General features: G+C 39.3%; 7 protein-coding genes across 20 annotated transcripts; 3 read left to right on the forward strand and 4 right to left on the reverse strand.

Annotated features, from left to right (window-relative positions):
• The first annotated feature begins 26 nt into the window (after window positions 1–26).
• On the forward strand, window positions 27–5,650 carry LOC106744191. 2 transcript variants are annotated; one of them, XM_014618694.1, is made up of 9 exons: window positions 27–1,566; window positions 1,730–1,992; window positions 2,034–2,230; window positions 2,302–2,869; window positions 2,926–3,280; window positions 3,338–3,722; window positions 3,789–4,045; window positions 4,105–4,289; window positions 4,369–5,650. In XM_014618694.1, exons 1-9 carry the CDS (start codon window positions 1,465–1,467, stop codon window positions 4,430–4,432), a joined length of 2,376 nt encoding a protein of 791 aa, XP_014474180.1. In that variant the 5' UTR covers window positions 27–1,464; the 3' UTR covers window positions 4,433–5,650. The 2 variants fall into 2 exon arrangements, with proteins under 2 accessions (XP_014474180.1, XP_014474181.1); XM_014618695.1 differs by having other exon boundaries at window positions 30–1,566; window positions 2,052–2,230; window positions 4,369–5,649.
• LOC106744198 lies at window positions 4,551–6,722 on the reverse strand. The gene has a single exon (XM_014618718.1). The coding sequence runs from the start codon at window positions 6,186–6,188 to the stop codon at window positions 5,907–5,909; it is 282 nt and encodes a 93-aa protein (XP_014474204.1). The 5' UTR covers window positions 6,189–6,722; the 3' UTR covers window positions 4,551–5,906.
• Window positions 6,723–6,929: 207 nt separating this feature from the next.
• On the reverse strand, window positions 6,930–11,574 carry LOC106744194 (tudor and KH domain-containing protein-like). 5 transcript variants are annotated; one of them, XM_014618703.1, is made up of 11 exons: window positions 11,433–11,574; window positions 11,238–11,366; window positions 10,938–11,020; window positions 10,683–10,848; window positions 10,129–10,528; window positions 9,807–10,052; window positions 9,544–9,701; window positions 9,133–9,353; window positions 8,455–8,629; window positions 7,679–7,897; window positions 6,930–7,456 (listed from the first exon to the last, which is right to left on the reverse strand). In XM_014618703.1, the coding sequence occupies exons 4-11, from the start codon at window positions 10,791–10,793 to the stop codon at window positions 7,292–7,294; spliced, it is 1,695 nt and encodes a 564-aa protein (XP_014474189.1). In that variant the 5' UTR covers window positions 10,794–10,848; window positions 10,938–11,020; window positions 11,238–11,366; window positions 11,433–11,574; the 3' UTR covers window positions 6,930–7,291. The 5 variants fall into 5 exon arrangements, with proteins under 5 accessions (XP_014474189.1, XP_014474190.1, XP_014474191.1 ...); XM_014618704.1 differs by having other exon boundaries at window positions 11,272–11,574; XM_014618705.1 differs by having other exon boundaries at window positions 11,264–11,574.
• Window positions 11,575–12,409: 835 nt separating this feature from the next.
• LOC106744196 (glyoxylate reductase/hydroxypyruvate reductase-like) lies at window positions 12,410–15,807 on the reverse strand. 2 transcript variants are annotated; one of them, XM_014618715.1, is made up of 8 exons: window positions 15,557–15,807; window positions 15,044–15,407; window positions 14,805–14,968; window positions 14,614–14,741; window positions 14,188–14,377; window positions 13,783–13,946; window positions 12,803–13,093; window positions 12,410–12,718 (listed from the first exon to the last, which is right to left on the reverse strand). In XM_014618715.1, exons 3-8 carry the CDS (start codon window positions 14,942–14,944, stop codon window positions 12,603–12,605), a joined length of 1,029 nt encoding a protein of 342 aa, XP_014474201.1. In that variant the 5' UTR covers window positions 14,945–14,968; window positions 15,044–15,407; window positions 15,557–15,807; the 3' UTR covers window positions 12,410–12,602. The 2 variants fall into 2 exon arrangements, with proteins under 2 accessions (XP_014474201.1, XP_014474200.1); XM_014618714.1 differs by having other exon boundaries at window positions 15,044–15,413.
• A 350-nt stretch (window positions 15,808–16,157) lies between these two features.
• On the forward strand, window positions 16,158–19,639 carry LOC106744195 (glyoxylate reductase/hydroxypyruvate reductase-like). 6 transcript variants are annotated; one of them, XM_014618707.1, is made up of 7 exons: window positions 16,158–16,336; window positions 16,715–16,801; window positions 16,865–16,992; window positions 17,377–17,566; window positions 17,804–17,967; window positions 18,654–18,944; window positions 19,426–19,639. In XM_014618707.1, the coding sequence occupies exons 1-7, from the start codon at window positions 16,272–16,274 to the stop codon at window positions 19,539–19,541; spliced, it is 1,041 nt and encodes a 346-aa protein (XP_014474193.1). In that variant the 5' UTR covers window positions 16,158–16,271; the 3' UTR covers window positions 19,542–19,639. The 6 variants fall into 6 exon arrangements, with proteins under 6 accessions (XP_014474193.1, XP_014474194.1, XP_014474196.1 ...); XM_014618708.1 differs by having other exon boundaries at window positions 16,159–16,336; window positions 16,898–16,992; XM_014618710.1 differs by lacking the exon at window positions 16,158–16,336 and adding an exon at window positions 16,383–16,627 and having other exon boundaries at window positions 16,703–16,801.
• Window positions 19,640–19,884: 245 nt separating this feature from the next.
• On the reverse strand, window positions 19,885–25,957 carry LOC106744197 (ragulator complex protein LAMTOR3-A). 2 transcript variants are annotated; one of them, XM_014618716.1, is made up of 4 exons: window positions 25,746–25,957; window positions 21,441–21,557; window positions 21,054–21,281; window positions 19,885–20,627 (listed from the first exon to the last, which is right to left on the reverse strand). In XM_014618716.1, the coding sequence occupies exons 1-4, from the start codon at window positions 25,779–25,781 to the stop codon at window positions 20,490–20,492; spliced, it is 519 nt and encodes a 172-aa protein (XP_014474202.1). In that variant the 5' UTR covers window positions 25,782–25,957; the 3' UTR covers window positions 19,885–20,489. The 2 variants fall into 2 exon arrangements, with proteins under 2 accessions (XP_014474202.1, XP_014474203.1); XM_014618717.1 differs by lacking the exon at window positions 21,441–21,557.
• Window positions 21,989–25,718, forward strand: LOC106744192 (sulfhydryl oxidase 2-like). Of its 2 annotated transcripts, XM_014618697.1 has the most exons (5): window positions 21,989–22,063; window positions 22,143–22,254; window positions 22,960–23,290; window positions 23,469–23,721; window positions 23,828–25,718. In XM_014618697.1, exons 3-5 carry the CDS (start codon window positions 23,005–23,007, stop codon window positions 25,245–25,247), a joined length of 1,959 nt encoding a protein of 652 aa, XP_014474183.1. In that variant the 5' UTR covers window positions 21,989–22,063; window positions 22,143–22,254; window positions 22,960–23,004; the 3' UTR covers window positions 25,248–25,718. The 2 variants fall into 2 exon arrangements, with proteins under 2 accessions (XP_014474183.1, XP_014474182.1); XM_014618696.1 differs by lacking the exons at window positions 21,989–22,063; window positions 22,143–22,254 and adding an exon at window positions 22,269–22,525.
• Window positions 25,958–25,963: the final 6 nt, after the last annotated feature.

Genomic DNA, 25,963 nt, shown 5'->3' on the forward strand with positions numbered 1-25,963 from the left:
GCGAGTCGGCGGTGAGCGCGCGCGATGCTTCGTGCGCCGCCGTGAAAGCCGAGCGCGGCCGAAGCGGACGACGGCGCTCGATCGAACGTCTTCGTTGACGGTGCGCGTTCGTGCAGCCTCACGGCCGGACTCGTCCTTTCTCGCGTTTCGTCAAGTCCGCTGACGATCGAACGATCGATCGTCGTTATCGGCTCGTCAGAGGCTACTCAACGGTCGCCGCTCCATCCGCGACGCTTTCTTCACGCTTGTCAATTTTCCACGGTATCGGTGTTTTTCCGTCACACGTCGGTAAAATCGTCAAGCGACAACCGTCGGAACGTCATGTATAGTATGTCCTTTTTTTCCGACGAATTACGCAGTTTTGTAATCGCCAATGAGAAATCGAACGCGCGCGATTGATCTTCCTTCATTCCGAGTGTTTCTTTGGATAACTCATCTAGCCGCTTGTTGACAGTATTCTCCACCACTCTGTGTTTTCTTTGCCGAGGATTTTCCAGCGCAATTTCTTCATTCAGCCAACGCTTCGTTCAGGAGGATGAATGATTCTCGACTAATTCCGATAAGGGAAAATCTCTGCTGATGTTGTTGGTATTTCGAAGAATGCAAACTCGTTTGTGAATTTATTGCGAATTTCCCTTAACAAGGTGAGTTTTCACAGATGAGTCATTCGTGACGTAGCGAATGGGTACACTGTCCAGCAAATGTAAGAGCTATCCTAGATCATCGTTGAATGCATCAGACTGAATACAATGTGTAAATAAAACAACTTACGCTCGTATTCGATTGCACCCTGTCAGTAAATCTAGTCTTGTAAATGTTTTTGATACAAATGCAACTCCTGTGTGCATTGATAAAATAGGCTGTGCTATACGTGTGCTGTATCATACAGATTATTATTTTCTTTTTTAATTATAGAATTGGGTTAATGGAGTAACAATGAAATAGGGTGAAACTAGAGGGAATTTCAAATATATATCACTAAAATTTCATTATATTTTCAATAAAACATTTCCATCAGGGAGTGTGAAAGAAGAAAACAATGGGTGCAATGGAAGACACACACTGATAATATAACCTAGTATATGTAAACATTCTAAAATGATGATACAGAATGATAATCGCGTGAATCAAATGCGACTTTGATATATAAAGTGATGGCTTGCGGAGAATGTTCATATATATAATACAATTTATATATGTATAAAATAAGCGACGTGAGATGTAACCTTTTGTAGACAATTATATCACAGGTAGCATCGTCCCTTCCTTTTGAAAATCAGTAAATCAAACTTTGCAGAAAAAAACATCACAGAGAAAGATGGTGGAAAAGTATTGAAACGGAAGCTGCCGAAACAAGTGTCTCGTGGGGGAAGAAAAACAGAGCGAAGAAGACAACAGAGAATTCGGTATGATCGGTGGTAGAGGTAGAGCTCGCTCGAGAATATCAGGCGGGGTGGTGGAGGCATGGAAGCCGAAACTGGCCGACCGTCTCTTCAGAGGCTCTTTAGAGGTTCCTTGCCATCTACAGGAATACCCGGATTAGATGTTATAAGAGCCCTGCATCAAGTACGATTCATTCATTCATACGTGTAAAAAAGCTCGTCTTCTCCGGAAATTTGTCGTATCTGTTAAACTTGTGTTGTAAAATTTGAACCGTAGTGCGAGTCTCTCTCAGAGACTTCTGTCCCATCAGATGTGAAATTGTTTATGCGGTTGATATATCTCGTAGTATTCGGTGGCTTCTCTTGGTCAACTTGTCTTGGTGATTCAGACGGTCGTATCGTTGCGTTCAGCCTTGGATTCGTCGCGAGAGGAACTTCGTCGTCTGCAAGAGAGCGTCGGGACTTTCTCCGGCGAGAGCTACGTCGACGCGGTCAGTCGTCTGGCCCTCGAGAATCACGCACTCAGGCGGAGGATTTTGAGCAGAGGCTGCGAGTTTTCCAGCGATGCAACAACCAGTCCGAGACGACTCGTCGTAGAGGAGCGTACGAAGTAAGCGTTTCTGTTGGCGCGAAATTTAATAGCCATTCGAGACCCCTCTTATGTGGCAGCCAACACTCGGATCCCGGCACTATGGACGTGAAGAAGGCCGATGCGATCGATGGACACCACAGCAGCAACGACGCGTCGAAAGACAGCTCGAAGATTGCCGAGCCTGCGATGCTGAGCGTCGTTCCTCCGATTGAAAGTCGCAAGTCTTCGAATGCGGTTAATAACGAGGAAGTCTCGGGTAAAGTAACGTTTGTACCGAACGACAATTCCCCCGAAGATATTGTAACCTCGAGAGGGAAATCGTTCCAGGCGTGGAGCATCTCGACGTTCCCGATAAGGATACCGAGGACTTGAGTCTAAAGTCCATCTCCGACGGCGACAATTCCGTGTTCAGCGACCACACGCAGCCGCCTCTTCGCCAGCAGGGCGATTCTTCGAGACCAAACGAACATTCGGAGAACGAATCGGAGGAACTGGACGACATCGAGCTGATATTCACGACGGACGAGACCGATCTCGGTCTGCAGGAGGACCTCGTGTCCATCACGGAGACCGAGTCCTGGCAAGTCCAGGCGACGAGCCAGCCCGTTCTTCTCAAGTACACGAAGTCGGCGGAGGGCGAGTCGTTGGTCTGCAACGGCGACAAGACCAGCTCCGTCGAGGAGGCCGTCTCCTCGCAGAGCTCGAGCATCGATCGCGAGGAGAGCGTCGACAGATTCGACGAGAGTTCCAGCACCAGGCTCAACAAGATGTGGTCGCAGTGCTCCGTCCTGGTCGAGACCGACATCAGCAAGTGCGGCGTGTTGGAAGACGAGGGCGGATCGTTGCGACACGCCGCGAGAAGGAACACACTGGCCGCGCCGCCCACGGCTTACAGGTGGGTGCTTGTAAAATGGGTCCTTGCGCTCGAGCAATTTCCGGGCGACCTTTCAGGCCCATCATCCATCGGGAAGCTCTGGCTGGCAATCGGCGGAAGAGCTCCGCGCCGTTGCGACCGGTGATGGACCGCAGCGGCGGCGGCGCCCGGAGAGAATCCGGCGCCCAGACGGACATCTCCGCGCTGCCGGCGCAGTGGCGGTCCGAGAGCTATCTGGCGCACAAGGTCGCGCACACCTTCACCACCCTGCCGAGTAAGTTCGCCCTGCCGACGGGAGTGCCCGGCCGGCTGAGGCTGTCGGACAAGACTCGAGAAGCCAGAAGGGTCATGTTGTCGGACATCAGTTTCACCAGCATGGTGCCGGAGTTGTCGAGGAGCGCGGATCACCTGTGCCATGATCCCCACGCCCAGGTAGTAACGCCTTTCGTTCACCCCCCGGAACGAAGAAGGAACTTTCCTTTTCCGCAGACGTGTTCGCGCGGCCTCCGTACGCCGGAAGCCCATCGACGTGAGTCTCTGGGTTCCCCCGCCGGATACTGGCCGCGTTGCAACCCCGCGACGGGCCTGCCGAGTCCTTGCGACTGCCGCTTGTCGAGCGACCTCTACCGATACCGCGGCTCCTTGACCTCGATACCGTCGCCCGAGGTGGTCGGCGCTCCGCCGCGCAGGCATTCCTGGAGGGCGACTGCGGCCTCCTTCGACACGTGGCGGGCGCCGGTCGCGACTTCCACGCCGCGGCCCACGTGGTCCTCGATGCCGTCGTCTCCGACGCATCCTCCGTCGCAGACCTCCTCCTCCAGAGCCTCTTCGAAAAATCTACCAAAGAGGACGCGATCCAAGGTGACCTTTCAAGGTACGAAGGAGCGTGGGCGAGTCGAGATTTGCGCACGGGTCGAAAGTGACGATGATTCGCACGCAGAATGTCCGACGCGCGGTAGCCTGCCCAACCTGCGCTCGGATTCGGCCGGCGGTGAGAACAGCGGGGATTCCACCGAATCGTTGATCGACGAGGCCGAGGATTACCTGCGCCGAAGTATCGACTCTATGCTGACGATATCAAGCGCCAGCACGGATCATTGGAGTAAACAGAGGCGAAGAAGAGCGCGCAGACACTCGGAACCCGATCTGATTCGCGATTGGCATCCTCCTCAGGATGCCAGGCCGTATTTGCCAAAGGTACGTGTCGTCGGCGGATCGTGGCGGATAATCGTTTCAAGTCGTTGTCTGTCCGCCAGATACCGAGAGATCTCAAACTGGATCACCTCGTCAAGGTCATATCGCCGGAGGGCAGGGTCCTTCAGGGTCGCGTGAGATACATAGGTTCTGTTCCGGGCCGGGAAGATGCACACGTGGGCGTCGAGCTGCCGTATCGCAACGGCTCGTCCGACGGTACATTTCACGGTAGAAAGTTCTTCGAGTGGTAAGTTTGCGAGACGAGAGAGCGTTTCAAGAAAGCTCGATGATGTTTGATGTCTCTCTCTCTCCCTCTCTCTCAACAGTGAACCGAATCGAGCGATTTTCGTACCATTCAAAAAGGTGGTACTCGCCTGGTGCACCACCTGACCCGAGGCTTCTGTGCCCGCCACTCCTCGTATTCTACTCTCCCAGTACACCATGTAAAAACGAGCTGGGAGAAACGTAAGTTACAGCCTCTGTTGTGTGATTCTCCATAATCAATTAATTCTCTCATTCCCACGATGGAATTGCACAGATTCTCACTACGAAAGAAGTGCAATGCTACATGTTTGATATCTTCGGTCACCACTGCCTGCGGAAATAGTAGTTCCAAAGACATCGTCTGATAGAACCGCCTCGCTTCAATATTTCAGACTTGCCCATTTGACTGATGAATATTCGCGAAGAGAGTCGGGGTACGTGAATACATCGTTACCGTCTGCTAAACGATTAGTTTTAGGAATGAGAGAATTAAATTTCATATGATTTTTTTTCTTCGATACGAGGAAATAAGAGAGGAGACAGACCGAGGTATCAGCCGCTGATGAATTTTCAGCAAGAATAATCAAAAGTATCGATAAAGTTTCCGTGAATGAGCCAACCCTTACCTAATCTAGGAAAATTATGTTTCTCACTTAAGGAAAACCAAGCGAATTTTGATTAACATTACTAGTGCACGCATGGAGAACAATTTCGCACGGAACTTGTTAAGATGGAAGTTTTCTCTCTCGTTCGAAGATTTCATCCGACAGATCGTTTTCTCTTCCTTGCACAAATATAATGACGAAGGTTATACTAATACAGTGTTACTTTTTTAGACTCTATTCTCGTATATAAATATCGCCTCACTCTGTTTCTCGGCTGGTGATCAAATGTACAGTTTAGCCGATATCAACAGCGAAAACTTGCTCTCGACGTGTGTGTGTGTTTTTAAATGGGACTAAACGCGAATACAGAAGACACCCAACTCTCTCTCTTTCAGTCAAGACAGTGACAGATATTAATTTCTTATCGATCTAATAATATTTCATGTATTGCGCGTTGCTTACGAATTCACGAGCTTTCGATGAACAGATGTTTTAGTGTACGTATGTATTTTATGTATACCTATCTGTACATTTTAAAGAGACACGCGTACATGTGGGCACTTCACTTGGTTGTATAAAGACACCTATCGTTTTATCGATGGATCCGATCAGAGAGCAAGGAGGGACCGCATCGATTCTACCGAATTTCTAGATTCATAGAATCCCTCTAGCTGAATGTTAACGTAAAGAAAAAAAAAACAAAGAGATTGTTGTCAACCTCCCCCTCCCCCCTCCCGCTATTTATTGTAATCGTACATATAACGAGTGCCGGAAAATAAAGAAAATTGAATTGCAATGCAAGATCGTCCTTCGTTCCTTTTATTCCTCGAGGTATCTCGATGTCTCTCAATGATTTGCCTGCTTCAAAAGGGTATTTCTTGTTTGAATATTCTTGAAATCACAGCTCTTTTCCTTCGGACAATTCCCTTCGCGTGCAACTCTTATCGTGTAACGAATATACCGCACGAATGACGGAATTTTTCGATAGAACTGCATCACAAACGATGAGCCGGGTAATCGGCGTACCAGCTAAAAGCGCCGTTGGAACCGGTGTGTCCTCCGAAGTCGACGTAATCCAGAATACGCGTCGCTGATCGCTCGGAAGAGTCGTCCTGGTGAACACCGATCGGCACATATGCCTCCGTTTGTCTAGCCATCCTCGCCAGCAACGGTGCAATCGGGCTCACTTCAATTACGTCGATACCGTCAATGCCGTCAACGGGAATTGCAATGTAACGTCGACCACCAAACACGTTACAAGCCACGGACAATAGCATCAACGCGGTACCCTGAATATTAAAAAGAAAGAAAAGAGAGGGAGAGAGAGAAAAAGAGAAAGAGAGAAGTTAAATTCGCTTGCAAACGATGAGTGTAGTATCAACTTTTGTTGTCCACGAGATATCTTTCTCTCGTTTAATTATTTATTAAACGATATATCCGACTATACTCGACTTTGATTAGAAAATTTCCCGCGGTGAAAAAACGAAAGAAAGTTAGATTGCCGGATAAAATTTGTCGTTATTTACCAAATTATTCATCGTCTTCATGGTAAGCTGAAAGTCAACCTGACGTTGAACTAAAGTTGAACTAAAGAGAGAGGCTCAATCGCCGGCGTTTTATACGTTTCGTTCCGCCACAGCTTTCTAATCCTTCGAAGGAACCGGCAATTACTTCTGGCTACTTCTTGCAGCATGTTCATCTCGTTGCCAAGTTGGCACGACCACGAAATGTACCGAGTCCTCGAAAAGAAATGATTATCTCCTTCTTCCTCGAGTCACGCCTCGGTACTTTCGATCTTCTTTCGATCAAACTTTCGATTATCCTCTCTTTCCTCCGAGCGTTTTTGCTCGCCCGCGATATTCCCGATGATTTAACTGCTCGATAAACGGATTTTTCCGAAACTATCTTTATTCTTTTACACTAAACTGTTTTGCAAAATTAACAGAAATAAATTTGGCGATACTGCTCATTTACAATTGAAACTTCAATTACAAGTATATATAACGAACGATACATATTAGTTGCTCTATTACATTCTTCCACATTGAAATACAGTTAGATATTATAATATACAGTTAAATATTATATATGGATCAACGTTCCTGGTCCCTTTTTTCAGTCATGTTGTATTATGAAACGAAAAGTTAGAATGATACAAATTTCGTTCAAATATTTTCTAACATTTCGACACGACTTTGCTACAAAACAGGCAAATCCGCAAGTCTTATTATAATGTAAGATAAAATCTGCGAGAGCACATACACGAGTATTATATACATATATATAATGTATCATATTATACATAACTATGAGAGAATATAAAAATAAAACGGGAATCCTTCTATACTAGAGATAGAAAGCAGGAAATACTTTTTTCGAATCACATCTTTCCATTTATCTCCAATTTCTTATCAGCGGGCAAGTTTTCTGGTTCAAACTTATCAGGTTTTGCATCATTTATATCCAACGTTGATTTCTCCGGTGCGACGTCACTTTGGCGACCTTCCACCGACGTTGCAATTACTTGAGCCGGCTCATTGGTTTTCTGTAAAATTATAGAATGGAAAAGGATCGTTTAACATCGCTGAGTCACAATAAATATCCATCACACATGACATGTTGTAAAAAAATCATTTATTCTCGCGCATTGACACTAAATATGACTGTGTTCGCGGGAGATTTGCGTAAATTGTAAAAAATAACACACGATAAATACAATAACTATACAGAGGTTCTGCATGATGCACGCGCGCGCTATTGTTCTTACCTTCGGGCGCGGAGCTATGGAGCTAAATAGATTCGGAGGTGATACTGACTTGTTCATCTCGCCTTCTTCTGCGTGTGCAGTCTTGGACTTACTCGGAAGTCGAGTGGATAAAAACTGTTGCTTCGTTAGACTTGTCACGATATCAGTCATCTTCGAGTGAGTGTCTTCCTTATAATCGGCGAAACCCATATTTATTAGATTTTGCCCAACTTGAAGTTTCTGTGAGACAATAAAAAGTATTTAAGAAATCCGTGAAAGATGGGTGATACAGTGACGAGTTTTTCAGATTACCAGGAAAAGGAGAACAATTTTCAAAATAAATATCATCGAGCAATATTACACAAATCGCTGTAAATCTCAAGTTGTACATAATTGTTACCCCCCTCCCCCCCTCCCCGATTTTTTGTAATATGAAAACTCGTAAATTAAGCGTGATTAGCCAAGAACGGTGAATAATGAAGAAAAAAAATCTCTGTTTCACAGATTTCTCGGAAGTACATGTACCTTAAATAGAAGTAGAATCTAAATCGAAAGAAGTGTCGCTTGCATTTAGCATTCAAGATATAGCAGTGTAAATATCTGCCATAAAGAATCACTCCCGATTTTGTAATAATTAAAAGATAATTGACACTTTGCTAAATGACTGTGCAGTTAGCAAAGAGATTCTCTCTATTTTGAGAATGAAAGAATCGAAAACTAAAGAACAAGGAGAGATTCAATGGGTGTGAAATTCTGAAAGAAACTGCCGCTCTTTTGTCTCATTTTATCGTTCTCACCTTATATCTATCGTAAAGTTCAACGCATAGAATCACCGCATTTTTACGTTGAGATTGTTTGTTGCCGACGGAGCGATTTATGTAGCCTTTAACTGTAGCATCCATAACTTTCGATTGTCCTAACCAAGTGCAGGCGGCGAATTGCTTGCAAGCTTCCGAATTCCACTCACCGTTTCTGAATAACAATTCATTTCAATGAAAATAATACATAAAGTATTTTACATGAAACGCGACTAGATAGATTACATATATATTCAGTAAAATATTGCAAGCTCTGTGCAACTATCATGAATTTGTATATAGCTGTAAAGTGCACTCTTGTTAAACAATTTTCTTCTTCTTTTTCCCTAATACGACAATTAACGTAATTTCGTTGTATAAGAAAATATTGTTTGTACGAAGAGTTCGAGAGTTTTCTTAATTTTACCACGTGTATTTGCAATTCAATTTTTTTTTTATATTAATTGCTCCATGTATGCATTATTACCTACATTATGCGTCAATCTGACCCGTCAATCAATTGAAAATATTGAAAGAGTATCGAGATATCATCTACACATAGTTGTATCAGAAAATCTATGCTGGTCCAAGACAGCTAAATCATAATGTTATGTCTATATATGAAATCCAATTACTTAAGCGATTTTAAATATAATTTATCGACATATAGCAACTTGCCTCGGCTTTACATTCGCTAGCGTGCATTCCACGGCTTGCAGTCGTAAACCCAACATATCGGTACGGAGTTCTAATATGTTCTCTTTGATACACTCTATGAAGTCTCCGTAATCCAAGAGGAATACCCTGTATTGAGATTCATTTAGAATTTGTGTTATTTCCCCTCGGTACCACTGATTGTAATATTCGCATCTGGCTGCTACTAGGTCGCCCACATTTATCTAAAACCAATAAAATATTGATGACACAATATTGCGTATAATTTCTCTGTATTATTTGGGCTGCGTTCGATTTGAGCGCTATAAATAGCGTCCCTCTATTCTCCTTTGGGACTTTTGCCACACACACATAAATTTGTAACACACATTTAAATATTATCACATTCATGAATGGAATCATTGTTTTACTTACTTTCTTCAAGAGCAGCATTTTTTTATTCTCTTCGTCATCGTAAAACATCGACATTTCATTTGTCAAAGACTCTAAACAGATAATTCCAGAACCGAGTATTTGAATCCAGAATTGGCCTGGTGTTACCATTGCACTTACATACACTTCCATTGCATCATCTGTTGAAAAATCAAAATTTTCGTTCTAATAATTAATGAAATAGTTCCAACATGCCATGAAATTACAGATTAGTAAGAATTTAATAGAGCAATCGCTTCATGTGCCTGCCGGTAATGGTGACAGTATCATCTTGGCAAGATTGAGGTCGTCGGGCAATTCGTCGGTCAGAAGTTTCGAATAAGCTCCAGGCACTCTGGTGAGACAGAGATCTTGTAGCGCAGCTCCATCTTCCAGTCGCACTTTCTCCTCTATGAGACGAAGAGCCACTTCTATTTGCTCAATAGTCCCGTGTACTACTATTCTTTTTTTACCATCTTTATCACCGTATGAATATTTTGCGGGATGAGAAACTGCAGTAAAGTAACAACTAATGATTATTATAACAAAAATCGTCGATAAAAACGCTTAAAGAGCTTACACACTTACCGGACTTGAAATCAGTGTCGTCGATGATGATTTTAGCATTGGAAGTTTCTTGAATCTTCAATAGATTCTGCCTACCTCTCCCTAAGATGTGTTTCACAGATCTATACGGCACGTAAAACTCGTATCTATCGATAACAGGCACAGTGTCTATTATGTTTTGAATAATAATCTTTGCTAATTTAACACCCTCTGCAGGACCCGATATAGTGCAAGCTCGATCTTGAGAATTGTGATTGAATTGTTGCAATTTGATGGTTACATCAGTTTTCATTTCTATCTCCCGGATCGTATGACCGCCTTTGCCAATAACAGCGGCCACAGTCGAATTAGGCACTTTAAGTTCAACTGAAATCAATTGGGATGATGATTTGCGTTTCCGATCATAGATATTATCATTTTCCTGCAATGTAATATCAGTAAATAAATTATTCAAGTGGGAGAAATACATTTCAATAAATTTTCCATACACACAACTTGATAGAATAATTAGAAGAAGGTGAATACGATATGAAAACATTTAAAGAAATTGTTTTTAATTACCTCCCTGAACTTACCTTTTTGTAGAATTCATATAGCAACGTTACACCAACAGTTGTTAGAGATACACCAAGTAAACCAAGTAATATCGACTCTTTCTTACTAATATTTTGTAATATCCACACCATCTTGCAATATATTGACTCTTTGTCGTTATGTCGGTATTAAAAAAAGGATACAGTCCTGCGATAAAAAGATGGTATAATTTATTTGAAAATGTTGTGTACACATTAAAAATATACAAACAATATTTAACTTTTGTTAATTCTTACTCAAGACTTATTTTTCTCTCTACCCTTTCATTCTTCTTCTCTTGTCGGAAAAATGATTGAAATTTGGGATTTTCTGTTGATCTCTACAAGCCCAAAAAATGTTTTCAAAATTAAACCATAATTTTCTAGTTTTTGAATTACTTTTCCAACTTGGACCAAGGTGACCATAAAAGTGAATATTTATATTTTCTAAATCAAATAAATATAATATCGAGAGATAAGTAATGAAGAGATATAGGACTGCTATGTTTATTTCTTTTTACGTGCCACCGTAAATATTTAAAAGACACAAATAATTACTTAGTTTTCTAACATAATCGTATAACCTCCAAACCTGCGTCGCGCAGAACGTCCAGAGCGTTTAGGAAAATCCTGCGGTTACCTCTCATATGATACATAAGGACACATGTAAGAAACAGGACGTACTGGCTGCATAATGGACAAACATAACAATTACGTCATAGGTAACGCGACTTGATGTAAATATTTTCATACTTGCGCCAGCATTTGTCGTGCTGAGAGCAATTTCATTTTATTTCTTCTCGTATGGATCTGTTTCCCTCTCTTGAAACATGTGTCTTTATAATTTAGAATCAAAGCAACCGATTAAAATTTTAAGCGTGTTGATACCGACAAAGTAGTAACCTTACAGGATTTAGCGTACATGAAAAATATCGCTGTTCAATAACCTCCCGTCGGTAAATTTTGCGTCGAATCAATGTAAGCTACATTCGTTCTAGACGCTTTCGTACCGAGTCATTCCGTCCTTATTATATGCTGAAGTCAAATGGAATAATGTTTTCGAAACACATTTTGTCGTAGATGATAACTACAGTAATGCAACTTCATAAAAATCTTTAATACGCTTCGTCATAGAAGGTTTTCTATACATATCGATAACACCTAATAATCGTAAATTATAAAATTAACACACTTATTGTATGCTAAATATCTCGGATATTTATATCGGACAACTAAAACCAATATTCATAGGTCCGATTCTTTTGATGCTTACAACGCTAAAACGTCATTTTATCTTTCTTCGGCCGGAACAGACCACAAATCAAAATTTATACCATACCATTTTTTGACAATCTTTTGGGGAAAAAAAGATAATAGAATTAATTTGTACACTTAATATGTATGGTTACCCCCATCTCCCTCGCTATTTTTATCGATATATACACAGATCTACATTCTGCAGTTATCATTTACGTTGATTTAACATAAATTTATCGACCGAAGGTTATTTAACAGCGAAATATCTTATCGTCGAATTCTTTAAGGCTCCGCGGTTAACAAATAGTCGTAAAAAGAGATTGGAAAAGAAGGTCCCGTGTCAAATTAATTTTGCGACTATTTATTGAGTGTTCGAGTAAGAGAAAAATGTTCATACAATTTAACAAATCTGCTGAATCGATAAATATCATTTTATGGATATATCTTTATATTTGAAAGTATAAATCTTGGTTTTCAGACGTCATTAAACAAAGATAGTGACAGCGACTACTCCACAGAAGGCTTAAGTTAATTTACCCAATCCTGATTAAATCACGACAAATTTCGACCGTTTGTAACCGTTTTTCTATTTATTATACATTATTATAATAATATATATGTGTAAAAGTAATACATAAGTCATACAAGATTAAATGCAAAAAAAAACTATAGAGAATAGACCAAGTGTTTGCCCTCAAGACCATTTAGGATGTTCTGTGCGGCAATTATCGACATTTTATTGTGAGTCTTGAGCGTTGAACTACCTAAATGCGGCAAGATTTCTGTAATATATATAGAAAATAAAAATCAGTGATGTGATGCGTTTATTCGTGTGAAAAGCTGATACAATATAATTATATACTGACCGACATTAGGTAGTTTTAGAAGTTCGTGATCCAATGGCAACGGTTCTGGATCGGTAACGTCTAATCCAGCAGCGAATATTTTCTTATTACGAAGAGCTCTCACAAGCGAATCTGTCTTTACGATCTGGCCGCGAGCTATGTTCACAAAGACGGCTGTACTTTTCATCTTATTGAAAGCATTGTCATTGAAGAGCCCTCTGGTTTCGTTATTCAATGGGGCCGCGACGACGAGGAAGTCACTCTGCTCTAGAAGCTCGTCTAAAGATACGAATGTTGCTCCAAGCTCATCACCTGAATCAGTAATAATCATCAACAAGATGTTTAAAAGATCTCTATAAATTCATTATTCTCGCATAAATACGTAAAAGATTTCGTCAAAATTCGACAAAATTTATTAGATACCAATATAATTATTTAGTGGAATAAATACGAACAAATAATTTAGATATAAAATTTGCAATACCAGAGTCCGGTTAGAGTGTAAGTACAATTATCAATGTATAATAAAATTGATAGTAACTATTTTAGTATACAATATAACAAAAAAACTGTGTGTGTGTGTGTGTGTGTGTGTGTGTAATTACAGTGTACATACAAGTAAAATATATCTTATTGTAAAAATAATAAAAAGTTCATATAAACATATGCAGTTTATATGAACTTTTTTCATTAAGTCCTATGTGAATCCTCCACAGTGGGCTCCCGTGTTGTGAAACACCCTACATATTCATGTTACATAATAATATGTTCAAAGATTTTTATCATTGGATAATTAATTTATACAAATATATGCACGCGTGTGCTTCTGTGTGTATCTGTGTGCAGGAAAAGAGAGGGAGATTCGTTTGAGTCCTTAAACTTTCAAGTACAGATGTAGAATACATTTCCAAATACAATTAATTAGAAAGGGCGTCATAATCTCCGTAAATATTGCAGGTATTTAAAATCATAAAAGATATGTGTCTCTAATCATAACTTACCTGCTTTTTTGCGCGAATGTCCAGTATAGATGAAACGTCCCACCTCGAATCCCATCAATCGCTTAACGATCGCTTGACCGATATTTCCTAGACCGAAGATACCGACTGTGGATCCTTGCAGATCTTGCCCCAGCAACCACTGTGGTCTGTATTCCACCTGACCTCTTGATTAAATCACCGTATATATTAACAGACACGTTTCCTTAAGTATATAATAAAATGTTTCAATTAATCCTCTATAATCTGATCCGATATGTGACTTGTACATCGACCATTAATCAAGTAAAAATAAGATAATAGCGCGATGTATATAATATATAGCTAATGCTACAAATTTCTTGAATGTGCAATAAATAATTGGAACGATGGAGGATCAATCTCGGTCCAAAGTGAAATCTTATTTACTGTTCTAATTTCAAGCGACCTTCGTGAGCGCGTCTCGCCGCAGATAACATTAAGAGCACAGCCACTTCGGCAACTGTGGCAGATAATACTCCGGGCGTGTGTCCCACCTTGATTCCTCTCCTCTTAATCTCCGGTAGATCCAAGTGATCATATCCGGCTGACATTGTCGATACAACTTTCAAATTTGGACCTGAGAAAAAAAAGAAACAACGTTGAAAATAACCTTTATTAATAATTTTCTCTTAATGATATTTCATCGTATACTAGTCTATAATGCTTCAGGTTTTCAGTTCTATATTAAGGGAAATTGATTAGTCAGTAATTTTGATAAATCCTGCTTTATAAATATTTAAACAAATAAGTTAACTATTTAACATATTGCTTAAAATTGAAGTTTGCTTAAAGGACATGAATACAACAATTTACCGGCGACATCGAGAAACTCGCTGTTGACATTGTAATAGTGGACGAGAAACACAGCATCGTGTCCTGGTAGAGCTTGTAATACTTGTTCTCGAGCGCTTACGGCAGTTGGTACAATTGTAACGTCGCATCTACATTTTCCGACAGCATAAATAATATAATTCTGCAGATATATGAAATTGATTTCAACTCACTTGGTTCGAAGCAAATCGATGCCAGGAGCTGGCGCATCGTTGCTAGTTACTAACACCCGTGGTAAACTCACTGATGATAGATTCATTGCGCTATTTAAATTCAATCTGCCCTTAACAACCCGTGCAAGGACAAATCTCATATTTCCTTCCAATTAAGGGAAAAGCTGAAATTCGTGAAAATCCACAGTTAAATGTTCACAAGTGTATATACTCATAGCAATATGGGAAATTATACTCACATCAAAATTATGTAATAATCACTTATATATTACATAATCAATTATGTCATAATTATGTAATATCACGATGAAAAAGTTAAATTTAACGGACAATTGCCTGCAATTGCCTACAATCTCTGCACTTGGACTCATCTGCCGCGTATTATCACTTTCTAATAACCGTGTCATCACGATGTCCGTAGAATATATTCACGCGAATCATGATGACGAAAGATTGATTGCACGTATATATGACGAACCGTTTGAAGATAACACTAGACGATCACATGCACAAGCTTAATACTTTCCCGTCTCTTAGGGGATACCCTATTGTCACAGTTCGGAATAGCCGGGGTAATTGTGAAGGAAAGAGGCACCGATTTCGCTGAAACTTAGTAATATTGTGTATTTTGGTGTGTAAAATACGAATAGGAAAGAGTCGCTCTCAAATAGAACAAAAAAGGGTGACAGGTGTTTGACGGTTAGGAAATCTGTTATGTATCTATTTTTTTTTATCACAATCCATGTACTTACTCAAATAAAGGATACTTAGGAGAGTGACACAGGTAGATCCTAAGTTATCATTTTTATCCTACGATTTTTACTTTCACATTCGTGTTTTACGCAGCAAAATACATAATTTTGCAAAGTTTCAGCCAAATCGGTGAGAGAGCTCCTTTCCTCGCCGAAGTTACCCATGTAGTCTATTCTTTACAACTGCACCGCTGAACCGGTGTGAGACAAATATATATTACTTATTTGATAAAAATAAATATATATAATTATAACTACAAATATATGACCTATTTGATAAAAAATCGCTTATTTGATAAGAAGAAAAAAGAGCTTTGTGATTGGTTGGGCAGTACTGCTTTACGTTTACAATCCATGTGTGGAAACCTTAAAGGCCCGCAGGTCTATGGAGGCCATGGACATATAGTATGGACTGCGGATGGAAAAATATGACCAGCCGAGAGCAAGACAGCGACTGGCGATCGTAACACCTCATTGCAAAATACCACATTATAGCTATAGTGGTTGCCATCCTTCGCGACTGGGCGTTTGCGATGCATTGTAGAATGGCCTTTAGAATAAATTTAAGAAAAATAGTGGAATAAAACACGCCTCGCGTTACAATACCTCTCCGAATCGAAGGAACCTCGTCCCACAGTAGCTGTTTTTCAACCGTTGTTTTGCCACAATACATATATTTTGAAACGAAAGTCGGAATCACACCGGAAATGAGCGAATGTCAATTAGTCTCGTTGCTTTTGTTTGTGTCATAAAGTGTCTGAGGGATACATACATGTTTCGGTAATATTTTCGCGAATATTACGCGATATAACACCTTTATTCCGAACAACTGTTCAGGCATCTATAAAATATGAAGAAGCTTATGTAACTGTATCATCGCTTTTTATCTTTTATGTAATCTTGAAACCGGTTCGGGCTAGGTACGTGTAATCTCGTCACTATTACTCGCGCAACATATTCTACGGACACAGTGATCACACCGGAAAATAATACACGATAAATGTGCAGAGATTTTACTGTAATTGTCTGTTGAATTTAACCACTCCATCGTGTGACATAATTTGAACGTAAGTACGTACGTTCCTTGGTTAGAAAGCTTGCTTCTCCACAAATTGTCGCTTTTCCATTAATCGGAAGCAAACATAGGATCTGTTCCAGCACGATGAATCTATCGGTGAGCCTACCGCGAGTATTGGTAACTAGCAACGAAGCGCCGGCTCCCGGCATCGATTTGCTTCGAAACAAGTAAGTTGGAATTAATTACAGATGCCCGTAAAATTATATTATTTATGTTATCGGGATATATAGATGCGACATTACAATTTTGCCAAATGCCATAAGCACTCGGGAACAAGTGCTGCAAGCTCTACCAGGACACGACGCTGTGTTCCTCGCCAACCATCAAAATGTGAACAGCGAGTTTCTCGATATCGCCGGTAAATGTTCAAACTCTTTAAGCAACTTTAAGGCAGAATATCACATCTCGATAGAAAAGCAGAAGAGCAGCAGCCAATCAGAACTCGCGCTGGTAGTTTCTGCTTCATCTAATACTTACTACCAGCACGAGCTGTGATTGGTTGTTGCTTTTCTGTGAAGGTGTGAATTCTCCCTAAGCAATATTTTCTGTTAAATTATTAATTTAAACCATCTATTTAAATAAATGTAAAGGATTCATGAAATTTACTAACCAATCAATTTCCCCAAAGCTTAATATAGAACTGAAAGCCTGAAACATTATAGACTAGTATGACGATGAAGTATCATTAAGAGAAAATGAAGATCTTGTTGAATAATAAGTTGTCAACGTCTACTTTTTTCAGGCCCAAATTTGAAAGTTGTATCGACAATGTCGGCCGGATACGATCATTTGGATATACCAGAAATTAAGAGGAGGGGAATCAAAGTGGGACACACGCCTCAAGTTTTATCTGCTGCAGTCGCAGAAGTGGCTGTGCTCTTAATGTTATCTGCGGCGAGACGCGCTCACGAAGGTCGCTTGAAATTAGAACAGTAAATAAGATTTCACTTTGGACCAAGATCCTCCATCGTTTCAATTATTTATTGCACATTCAAGAAATTTGTAGCATTAGCTATATATTATATACATCGCGCTATTATCTTATTTTTACTTGATTAATGGTCGATGTACAAGTCACATATCGGATCAGATTATAGAGGATTAATTGAAACACTTTATTATATACTTAAGGAAACGTGTCTGTTAATATATACGGTGATTTAATCAAGAGGTCAGGTGGAATACAGACCACAGTGGTTGCTGGGGCAAGATCTGCAAGGATCCACAGTCGGTATCTTCGGTCTAGGAAATATCGGTCAAGCGATCGTTAAGCGATTGATGGGATTCGAGGTGGGACGTTTCATCTATACTGGACATTCGCGCAAAAAAGCAGGTAAGTTATGATTAGAGACACATATCTTTTATGATTTTAAATACCTGCAATATTTACGGAGATTATGACGCCCTTTCTAATTAATTGTATTTGGAAATGTATTCTACATCTGTACTTGAAAGTTTAAGGACTCAAACGAATCTCTCTCTCTTTTCCTGCACACAGATACACACAGAAGCACACGCGTGCATATATTTGTATAAATTAATTATCCAATGATAAAAATCTTTGAACATATTATTATGTAACATGAATATGTAGGGTGTTTCACAACACGGGAGCCCACTGTGGAGGATTCACATAGGACTTAATGAAAAAAGTTCATATAAACTGCATATGTTTATATGAACTTTTTATTATTTTTACAATAAGATATATTTTACTTGTATGTACACTGTAATTACACACACACACACACACACACACACACAGTTTTTTTGTTATATTGTATACTAAAATAGTTACTATCAATTTTATTATACATTGATAATTGTACTTACACTCTAACCGGACTCTGGTATTGCAAATTTTATATCTAAATTATTTGTTCGTATTTATTCCACTAAATAATTATATTGGTATCTAATAAATTTTGTCGAATTTTGACGAAATCTTTTACGTATTTATGCGAGAATAATGAATTTATAGAGATCTTTTAAACATCTTGTTGAAAATTACTGATTCAGGTGATGAGCTTGGAGCAACATTCGTATCTTTAGACGAGCTTCTAGAGCAGAGTGACTTCCTCGTCGTCGCGGCCCCATTGAATAACGAAACCAGAGGGCTCTTCAATGACAATGCTTTCAATAAGATGAAAAGTACAGCCGTCTTTGTGAACATAGCTCGCGGCCAGATCGTAAAGACAGATTCGCTTGTGAGAGCTCTTCGTAATAAGAAAATATTCGCTGCTGGATTAGACGTTACCGATCCAGAACCGTTGCCATTGGATCACGAACTTCTAAAACTACCTAATGTCGGTTAGTAGTCCTCATATGAATTGCACATATGAGTGCCCGACGTTACTTTCATTTTCATCGAGGTGACTTTCGGAAGCTACTCACTTCCCCTTGCTGCTCCAGCTGATCACGCAACTGACTGTTACGGTATTCTGCTTGAGAGAGAGTTAACATTGTATTATCTGTGAGGCGCTTATAGCTAAAAGAAATTTATCGAAATAACTCGATGTATATTTTTACAAGCTACCGATATATTTATTAATGATATAAATATATTGGTAGTTATATAATCAAATTATTTTGATAAATTTCTTTCGGCATAGCCAGCCGGGCGTATGGAGCGGCAAAGTGGACTAAGCAGGCGAAGCTCCCGAAAATCGCCTTGAAAGTGAAAGTAACACCGAACGCTGATATATATCATAATAATATTTATATTGTATTATTTCTTCACATAAATAAGCGCATCACAATTGATTTTTATTTTGTGTATATAATATTACAGAAATTTTGCCACATTTGGGCAGCTCAACGCTCAAGACTCGCAATAACATGTCGATAATTGCAGCACAGAACATTTTAAATGGTCTCGAGGACAAACCCTTGGTCTATCCTTTATAGTTTTTTCCTGCATTTAGTCTTGTGTGACTTATATATTATATATTATTTTTACACACACATATCGTAATAATGCACAATAAATATCACTAGAAAAACGACCTGTCGATATGTGATTTAATACAGAAATCCGTCATTTTTTTATATTTACAAACATAACTTGTTTGTCAGATTTAAATCTTAATTTGATTATTCATAATTGTTAAAGTCTCAATGCTATTAAAAGTAATAAAGCGGATATTTTGTTAGTACAAAGTGGATTATCAAGGTATTGTTAGAAATTTCTTGCTTGCCAAATTTAGTTATTCGGCTCGGTATTTTGTTGAAATGATTTCATATTATACGCTCTCTCTCTCTCTCTCTCTCTCTCTCTCTCTCTCTCTCTCTCTCTTTGTGTGTGTGTGTGTGTGTGTGTCCTCAAAAATTGTAAAACATAAGTACTACATTATTATACTTAAATGGACTTTTTGGAATTTCGCAGAATTTTTCAACTTATTTTTTCTATTCTCAACTTATTCTATCCAATTTTAGAAAATTATTTTTAATCACGTTTCATTTGATTGTTGTCATACACTTATTTGCTTAATACTATTAATAAAATATTACACTAAACAAGAATGATTAAAAAAAAAAATATATATATATATATATTTTATCTTGATAATTAAATCAATTTTAGCCTTGAGAATATCTCTAGTCCTCAGAAAACTCTATATAATATAGTTTCATACTGAAATTATATAATTATTCATCCTCAGAAAACACGCTTTCAAATTATGCAAAAACGTTAACAAAGAAATAGAAATATAGAAACAGATCGGTTTTCGTTGAGAAAAGTACTGACACTGTAATACAGTACAGGCACTGTTCCTACGACATTTGCAATGGTTCGTAAATTTGCATCTCAGTAGTATTTAGCATTTATCACCCATAATGGACAACAGGTAACCATCAGGCTTCCACTACTGCATTTTTTAAACTACTTAAAATAGGGTCGATCTTATTTTCCAATGATAGTATGTGACCAGTGTTGCAATTGTGACTAGCGATAAAACTTACAACCAACGGTAACTTATTCATCTGCACCACCTAAGTACCAAATAAGAATTAATGAGAGAACTGATCTAAGCGATATTTAGATAATACCATATATTTCAATAAAATGAGAAGTAGTTGCAAAATTGATTTTAAAGTATTGATTCAATAATATAAACAAGTCAAATTTCAAGTCAAACAACTTATACACAATAAATTCCATAAAGCACTAAAAATCACTTAGTAGTTATATTTACTAATAACTATAGAAACATACTTTATTATTTAATAATATAGACAAATAATATAGATAATATTCCTATAAAATAATTCCTGGTAATAATTATTGTTTCCCTTATATTTTACTTTTTCCACCTCAGATATCAATTGATATATACTAGTTTATTCCAAATATGTTTATATGATACTTGTATATTATATTCTAATATAAATATGTTATCTGCTTATTGTATACCTTACCTGATAATTACTATACATGCATATAATAATTTTATTTTTCCCAAGACCCAGTTTACTTCCTTGATCCGTTGCCATTCCAAAAGTAGACAAAAAGCTGGCTCTCATAGCTAACTCTGGTGCCTTCTCATCAGCCACAGATACAACGGGTACTCCGTCCCTATCAGTAATTAATATACTATGAAGACCTTCTATGCCACTTAATAGACCATAGAGAAATTTCTTCAATTCCTAAAACAGCAAAATATTATATACTGAATAACTTTTCAGTTAAAATTCAATTGTTTAAAAACATTTCAAGATAATACATAAGAGTATTTTACGCGATATCAAACATAACCTTATATACTTCATCGAAAAAATACTTTTCACTGAACACGTTCAACTTACCACCGTCATCTTTTTTAAATTGTATTCTAAGATTTGTATACAAAATTTGTAAATCGATATCACAATAGCAAAGATTTCTCTCAAATATGTATATTCATTGGATGTATCAATTACTTCCTGAAACAATTATAGGTCTGTTCGTTTTCGCTACACCGCTGAACTAGTGCAATAAGTTGAAGTGAGAAAACATATACTTGTCTCGCTTCAACTTATTGCACTAGTTCAACGGTGCAGCGAAAACGAACAGACCTTATATCACGTTACACCAAACACGCGTTCACTGACTGATGTCAGCAAACTTTTTGATAACACGGTGTACCAATTGTTTGGACGCAATATTTTTCACATATTTTCGAGAACCTGGCTCCTAGCTTGTGCTAGATCAGTTCTAGTGCGATTAGTTATAAAGAACAAATCTTAAGCCAGTGGCATACGATGCTTGTTTTCATGGTGGATTGTTTGCTGGATGAAAATACTGTATTTTGATTGGTGTTTTATTGTCTCATCCATTTTTGGAAATGAACCAATCAGAACACAATATTTCTATCCAGCAAGCAATCCAGCACGAAAACAAGCATCGTGTGTTTTATATTTATGTGGACCATTAATGTGATATCAGAAAAGTACAGTGTTCGATTATTTAAACATATGACTCCTATTTGCATGTTCCTAAAAAGTTATTAATTATAGTTAGTGTTTCAGGAATTGATAAAAATCTGCTTTTAGTGCGTTTGGATCCATATTGCGCGAATTTACCAATCGCTCAAATTTCCACCGCTTTTCCTGCAAAGTCCCGCCAACACACTTTCTACATGTATGTACATTCCTCTATACTTTGTAATAATATTCGATGCCCAGGAAGGGGGCTCTCTCCTCTAACAACACCTCATCAAGTGTCTGGTTATGTCTGATTACACGATCGGTGGTGCCATTTACATCTATTAAAGTAAATTAGTAAATTAGGAAATTACTCTTCGACGCTAATGTTGAGGTATAATCGGCATAACGTTCGACCATAACCGACCCTGTCAGTTGAGTGAGAACTTGTCTCTCGGAAAATACGAGGTTAACGATTATTGAGAGAGGTACCGTGCCTATACACAGCGTAAAATTTCATTATTTAATATAATACTAACTATAATATCATACATGTATTATACCAGTAGTGTGTCAAATTACGACGTTTGAAAGTGACCGTTCTCGCTATTTCTTATTACCCGAATAACGCTCATGACTTTAATTTTGACTGAACATTTAATGAAATCAATTAGTTTGTAATTAAATATTTGTAATTTGTGAGAACAATTTTAATACAACTGGTCACATATATGCAATCTCTTTTCGTTAACAGTTTTAGTTCATTTTGAGAATCCGACACTTTTATGTGACACAAGATATGTCTGATATAAAAATTCATATAGTTTACATATGAAAGATAAAAAATGCTCCAGTAAAATACAGAATATGTATGAAAGATATATTAACATATTTATGTTTAATCCCATATGTATAATTGTAGAAAAACAGAGTGATCGAATGTCAGATATCAGAGATATAGCATAAGATGAAGCAGCTGGATGTAGCAGAGATCATGTTGAAATTATGTCTACTGATTACACTGATAACAGTTAGGAATAGCATAGCTGGTGTACCACGTAAGGATCAAAGTCTAATAGGCAACCAAGGCTTGTACAATACCAGCGATGACGTAGTGATTCTTAATGCTACAAACTTCAGAGCAACCGTATATGGTAGCACCAGGGGATGGCTGGTTGAATTTTATAACAGCTGGTGCGGTTTCTGTTATAGATTCGCACCTAGTTGGAAAGCTCTGGCGAGCGATATCCTCTGTAAGTTTCTGAACAGATAATTAGAAACAATTATCATGACAAATTTTTTGATGAGTTCTTGAATTTGTTAATATTCCAAATTCTCTGTGAATCATTCCACAATATGGATAAACTTGCACAAAGTAAAAAGCTGGATACTATTGACGTTATGAAAATAAGTGAAAAATCGATATTTCAGCTTGGAACGATATCGTTGTAGTCGCCGCGATAGATTGCGCCGACGATGAGAATAATCCGATCTGTCGTGATTATGAGATTATGCACTACCCGATGTTGAAATATTTCTCCGTAAATGCGCATCCACCGTCTCTAGGTATAGTAATAGAGAAAGGGGACAGTGTTGATTCAGTAAGATACAATTTAGTGAATAGGCTCGAAACAGAACAACAAGAAGGACGGGGATCCACATGGCCTAACATTGCACCTTACAGGTATGTGTGTTGTACACATTCAAACTGCTTTCTTACCGTAATTAGAAAGGAAATGTTTTATAGTTCAAGACGTAATATTTCTAAAGCGGCTGATCATTGATTGCAGAAACGTCGAAATAACAGACGTATGGAAAACAGCCTCCAGCAACGTAAAGTATTTCTTCCTAATTTTCGAGAACACAGATTCCCACTTAGGCACGGAAGTAATCCTCGATCTGCACAGGATCAACAGCTTACAGATACGCAGAGCTACTTCCGACAATGAGTTGCTGTGCGTGACGAATAAAGTGACAAAGTTCCCGAGCTTGATAGCTTTTGGTCGTAACGAGTCGCACAGAGTAATCAACGTTAGAATACCGACGAGGCAGGGTGTTCGACGTGCTATCAAGGATTACGTGATCGCGAGAGGAGTGAATATCTACGAGGCGAGTACGATGACAGCGATGTCGCGTGACGCACAGCAAACAACGATCGCGGCGACGATCGAAAAAGCTGAAGAAGCTCGACAGTCAACGTCGAAGAAAATGGTGGACGATCGTTTGTATCAGCTCGACCTAGAAAGCGCGCTGCGCTATTCGATCAATCACGAGATACCGCTGACGAAGTCGATTGAAGGCGAGAAAATGGAGGCGTTACGGAGATACCTCGCAGTGTTGGCAGCGTACTTTCCTTTACGACGAAGCAACATGTATCTGGAAGTAATTCGAGACGTCGTCGAGAGTAAAACTCGAATGACCGGTGAGGAATTCAGTCAACTAGTCAAGACAACGGAAGAGGAGATGTCGCCGGTATACTCGGGGCCTCGTCGATGGATAGGGTGCAAGGGTAGCACGGATTCGTACAGAGGATATCCTTGCGGCTTATGGACAATGTTTCATACATTGACCGTGAATGGAGCCGTCCTACAGGACGATGATCCCGCCGCGGTGTTGCGAGCGATGCGCGGCTATGTGAAAAGTTTCTTCGGATGTGCCGACTGCGCTGCTCACTTCGTGGAAATGGCCGCTAGGAATGGGATATTCGACGTGCGCAGCAGAGACGAGGCTGTGATCTGGCTATGGCGAGCTCATAATGAAGTGAATGCACGGTTATCGGGCGACAAGACGGAGGATCCCGAGCACAAGAAGATACAGTATCCTACGACCGAGCACTGTGCGGCCTGTAAGTTTGCTAATGGTAGCTGGAACGAGGAGGAGGTGTTGCGATATCTCAAGCACAAATATAGCTATAGCGGTATCAAGTACGACGGGATTGACAATACCGACGATATCGATGATATGATCAATGCCAATGGATCGAGAGTGAAGAGGCCGGAGAGACTCGCTGTGGAAGCCAAGCGCACCACTTCCGGGGGGGAGGGCCTGAATGGGTTCGACATCAGCATCTGGCTAGTGTTGTACGTTATGTCGTCTGTGATATTCACGCTGGTGTGCTCGAGGGAGCTCAAGAGCTATAAGAGAAGAATGTGGGCGCAGGAGGAAAGTTATAAAAAGAAGAAGAATCACATCAACCTGTTGACTATATGATGCTCTTCTTTCTTCTCTTTACACTCGGCTCGTCGCATGTAGTCAATCTTGCATGCGACATTCCTTTAACTGAATTTACAAACGTCTCGGTTTCGACTAGTGAAATAGAGTGTTATAGAGATTCTTCCAAGTTGCAAATTGTACATTTACGTCTGGTCTGGCACACGCGATTCAACAGAGAAAACTTTTTATCCCTGTTGTGCTGTGTGATGTAGTAACTGGTAAGTACTGCAAAAACGATAAAACCGAGACGTCGCAGCAGGCACATATTGATTAAAAAAGAAGAAACAATTTACCTCTTTAAAAAATTAGGCTTGTTTTAACAATTTAAACATTTAAACTATTTCTAGTATGAAAGAAATGTATTCTTCAGTGAGTTACAACTAAAAATTAAACTGTCGGAAATAATTATGAATAATTACATGATACATATATATATATATATATATACAGGGTGCGGCGAAAGGTTTGCCCGAGTTTGAAAAATCCGTTGCTCACCAGATGGCGTGAGTAGGTTGTTGGGCAGGGTCTCATTAGGAAGGTTGTTCTCAACCGTTTTCAGTTAACATCATGATTTGGACTGGAGAACATCGTGGATTCGCTGTGCGCTCTTTTTTGGAAAATGGCCGTTCAGTCATTGCGACGCAGAGAGCAATGCGCTTGCGATTCCATATTCCGCGCCATGTTTCCGTACCTGATGGAAAAACAATCAAACG

This window comes from Dinoponera quadriceps, unplaced genomic scaffold (assembly GCF_001313825.1).
Source record: "Dinoponera quadriceps isolate SergipeBrazil2010 unplaced genomic scaffold, ASM131382v1 scaffold707, whole genome shotgun sequence".
NCBI classification, from domain to species: Eukaryota; Metazoa; Arthropoda; class Insecta; order Hymenoptera; family Formicidae; genus Dinoponera; species Dinoponera quadriceps.